The 3589-nt window shown below is 38.8% G+C and overlaps 1 protein-coding gene across 1 annotated transcript; it reads left to right on the plus strand.

Annotated features, from left to right (window-relative positions):
• Positions 1–2239: 2239 nt before the first annotated feature.
• Positions 2240–3589, plus strand: LOC113753667 (transcription factor PRE5-like). Its single transcript, XM_027297885.1, has 2 exons — positions 2240–2644; positions 3091–3589. The coding sequence occupies exons 1-2, from the start codon at positions 2522–2524 to the stop codon at positions 3247–3249; spliced, it is 282 nt and encodes a 93-aa protein (XP_027153686.1). The 5' UTR covers positions 2240–2521; the 3' UTR covers positions 3250–3589.

The raw sequence follows: 3589 nt of genomic DNA on the forward strand, positions 1-3589 counted from the left end.
TCTGCTGCAACAGCTTTTGCAAAATTTCTACTGCCTGCCTCCACTATTCTGTGGCAGCTTCAATCTAACGTAGTTGGAAAACTGATTATTGTAATTGGAGAAAATTCCATGCTTTTTTAAGCATACCATTCTTTTAGCTTGTATTCTTAAAGGAAGGTACTAGTGATTTGCTACGTTTTAAACAATTAAAATTGTTATGATGTGACGGTCAAAAAATAGTTATCTTATACTAACCAACCGTGGACTGAATATTAATAAATTTAACTTGAAGATATAATACCTAAGAAAAATGATAAAATCTCTTTGTAATTGGTTGCAAACTGCTTTCAGCCTTATATTCTGATTTTTCTTTTTATAGTAAACTGGACCACAGCCTATGAATTGACAACCACAATTTAGCAGTCGCAAGTTTTTCCCTCTAGTACCACTTATTTAACCGTTCTTCCTTGAGTTAAAGTTCTCGTACCTTTCCAGTTAGTTGACTTCTCCAACCATTCGATTTAAACTATTACGACGAGTAACGAGTGCAGTCTGACAGTAACTATTACTCTTAAACCGATGAACAGGAGGAGTTGCAATTGTCTAATGAGTGGCTGTTTCATGGTTGTAGCTGTAGCATTAATCAATATAGCTGCACCAGCATCCTTGTCAATGAGCAACGAGACACAATCTTCAAATGTTCAATTCTAAGATATTCATGTTCTACTGTTCGCCTCACAAAACATTATTGAAATGCTTTTTCTGTTCTCTTCTGTCAATTCTTTTCCAATGCTCAATCTCTGTCTGATCTGTATTCTTTATCGTTGTCACATTAAAAGCAAAATAAATTCCAAAATTTTGTAGAGAACGTCATCGTTCCTAGCTAGGGTTCACTTGACTTGGCAGGTCACAGAAATGCCTTCCTTTTTTTTGGTTTCACGGCAGAGTAATTCCGTGTCGGAGCGCAGTTATTGTATCCAGCTTGACAGTTCAATCGATTGATCAACTCGGTGAACCAAACATCTTGCCTGTCTAGATTATTGTCTAGATTAGTGATTAAACCGTCAATAATTCACTTGTTCAACCGAGAAAATCTCACAAATTTGACCCTTCAATCACTAACTCAATTATTACGTTATTTTCAATGACTCCGATATGAATACAATATTTTGTTATAGTATAATTTAATAATCAGCCCAACAGGTGAAAATAGGCGGTTGAACCACTGAGCTCACTGGATTGATGAGTTTAATAACCATGCGCTGTAGGTCGTCGAGTTGAATAAATAGACAATGGGTTTTATACGTCTTGAATGTATCGCCCGGCAAATAACTCTGTACGTACTGGCACATTTTTCTGCCGAATGTCGGTTTAACTAGCTAGACGTGAGTAGATTTGTTTATGACTCCGCCTTTTAAAATCTGCCATCGGATCGATTACTTGTGTCATCAAAATCCATGTAATCATTCTGGCTAACTAGTCAACAAAGTTTTCATGCACGCAAGGCAATTGAGTCGAGACTAGTTGCCGATGGAGAAGGAAGCAAATTACACGGATGAAATCTCGGGGATAAAGTGGATTGGCGTGCCAGCGAATAGTAGTGACGATCATCTCACAACACGTAATTTGCTAGCTGCGATGTTGAAATAGGGGAAGAGTGGTGGTATATATTTTGTTTCAGTAGCAGAAAATTCTTTTTTTGTCCGGCCGGTGATAATAAGCAGCCTATAGTTGTAGTGCTGCTAATATTGCTTTCACCGGCGGAGAGAGTCTCTCTCTCCCTCTCTTTCTCTCTCTGTGAGTGAGTGAGAATAACTATTAAGATGTGATGAGCGTAGAATGATCACATGGTCTTGTATATTGAGACATACACATGAAGGTCCACTTTGTTAGTACACACTAACAAAAACCATTTGTACCAATTAAATGTAAAAGGCCACTTGAGAGAGACACACGGAGTTGAAATCAAACCCCAGGTTGGGAACAAGCGTAAATAAAAAGTTGGAGTGGCCCCTTTCGTCCTCTCCTTCTCTCTTAAAAATAGAAGCCTACGCCACTGCTTTCTCCGATGCAGTTGTCTTCTTCACATCCAACATCGCTGTCTTAATTTGTTATTGTTATCGTCCTCTCCCTCTCCCCCTCTCTCTCTCTCTCTCTTTCAATTTTCCCCCTCTACTACCCTTCTTGTTGTATTTGTGGTCCTTTCCCATTTATAACTTTCTAGTACTTCATAGTTCATTCCTACTACTCTCAACCCTCATCCGGCCCCTATATCTCCTCTGCTTTTTTCCAGTCCTCTACCTTTAATTTACTTCTATTTATTTCTCGTTTCCCTCCCCCGCTGTCTGCTCCTCTAAGTATATAGTGTCTTGTTCACTGATCCATCCTGCAACAAACTTCTTCCACTCTACTCCTTTTTCATCTCCATTTGCTCCTTAATAATCATTAGTGATCGACAGCACTTGAAGTTCCTGTAGGAGTCAAAATAACCAGCTTAAAGAATCAAGTTTGGAGCCTCTTATCTCATACTTATAACATAAGCATGTCTAGCAGAAGGTCAAGGCAATCATCGGGTTCTTCAAGGATCACGGATGATCAGATAATTGAGCTTGTCTCCAAGTTACAACAACTTCTTCCCGAGATTCGTACCAGGCGCTCGAACAAGGTACGTAATTCATTCGGTTGTCGCAACTTCACTTCTTCTTTCTTTTGTTTCTTGCATGTTATAGTTAGATAGGAGTACCATGTCTTCTCTTTTGTTAGTTATACCAATTATACGATGACACAACTACGTGTGATATTCTTGTAATTCCAGCGTTTGAAGTCCAATAAAAGCAATACAGTGTGTGTGTGTGTGTGTGCGCCATTTCCCTTTAATTCTACCGACGTTGTCATGTGTACTTTGACAAGTTGTATGGTACAACCAGAATTGCACATGTAGCGTTGAAGAAGAGACTTATTATGATTAGGTGATCCACATATCTTGCCAATGTTAAACACGTGACACGTACATTCCTGGAAGATTAAATGCAAAGATTTGGCAACCGAGTTCATGATGATGAATTTTGAATCTTGAATCTTGAATATATATATACATATATCTATATATAGGCATCGGCGTCTAAGGTTCTCCAGGATACTTGCAACTACATTCGAAGCTTGCACAAAGAGGTGGATGACCTCAGTGACCGTCTCTCTCAGCTACTGTCGACAATTGATGCTGATAGCCCAGAGGCTGCCATCATTAGGAGCTTATTAGCTGAATCTTGACCATCTCCTACGATCGATCTCTCTATAATCATCATCATCATCATTCCAGTACGTAGCCTGCTCTTGCTATGCCGCCTGCTTCCTTATCAAGAGCTAGAGCTGAAAAGAATACATATAGATATATATATATATATGCATTACTTATGTATGGTACTTGCGTTATGAAACTTAGACGTTGGATTACGACTCCAAGTCCTAGTCCTGGCTCTGGTTAGCTAGTTCTTGAAATCTAAGCTCTGTAAAAATAAAAGATGTTGCTGTACTTGTACATGGCAACACCTTGCACTCGCATGTATGTATGTACCTAGTAAGCTATATTATATATGAAGTTTTTTTTTTT

This window comes from Coffea eugenioides, chromosome 11 (genome assembly GCF_003713205.1).
Source record: "Coffea eugenioides isolate CCC68of chromosome 11, Ceug_1.0, whole genome shotgun sequence".
In the NCBI taxonomy this organism is placed as follows: domain Eukaryota; kingdom Viridiplantae; phylum Streptophyta; class Magnoliopsida; order Gentianales; family Rubiaceae; genus Coffea; species Coffea eugenioides.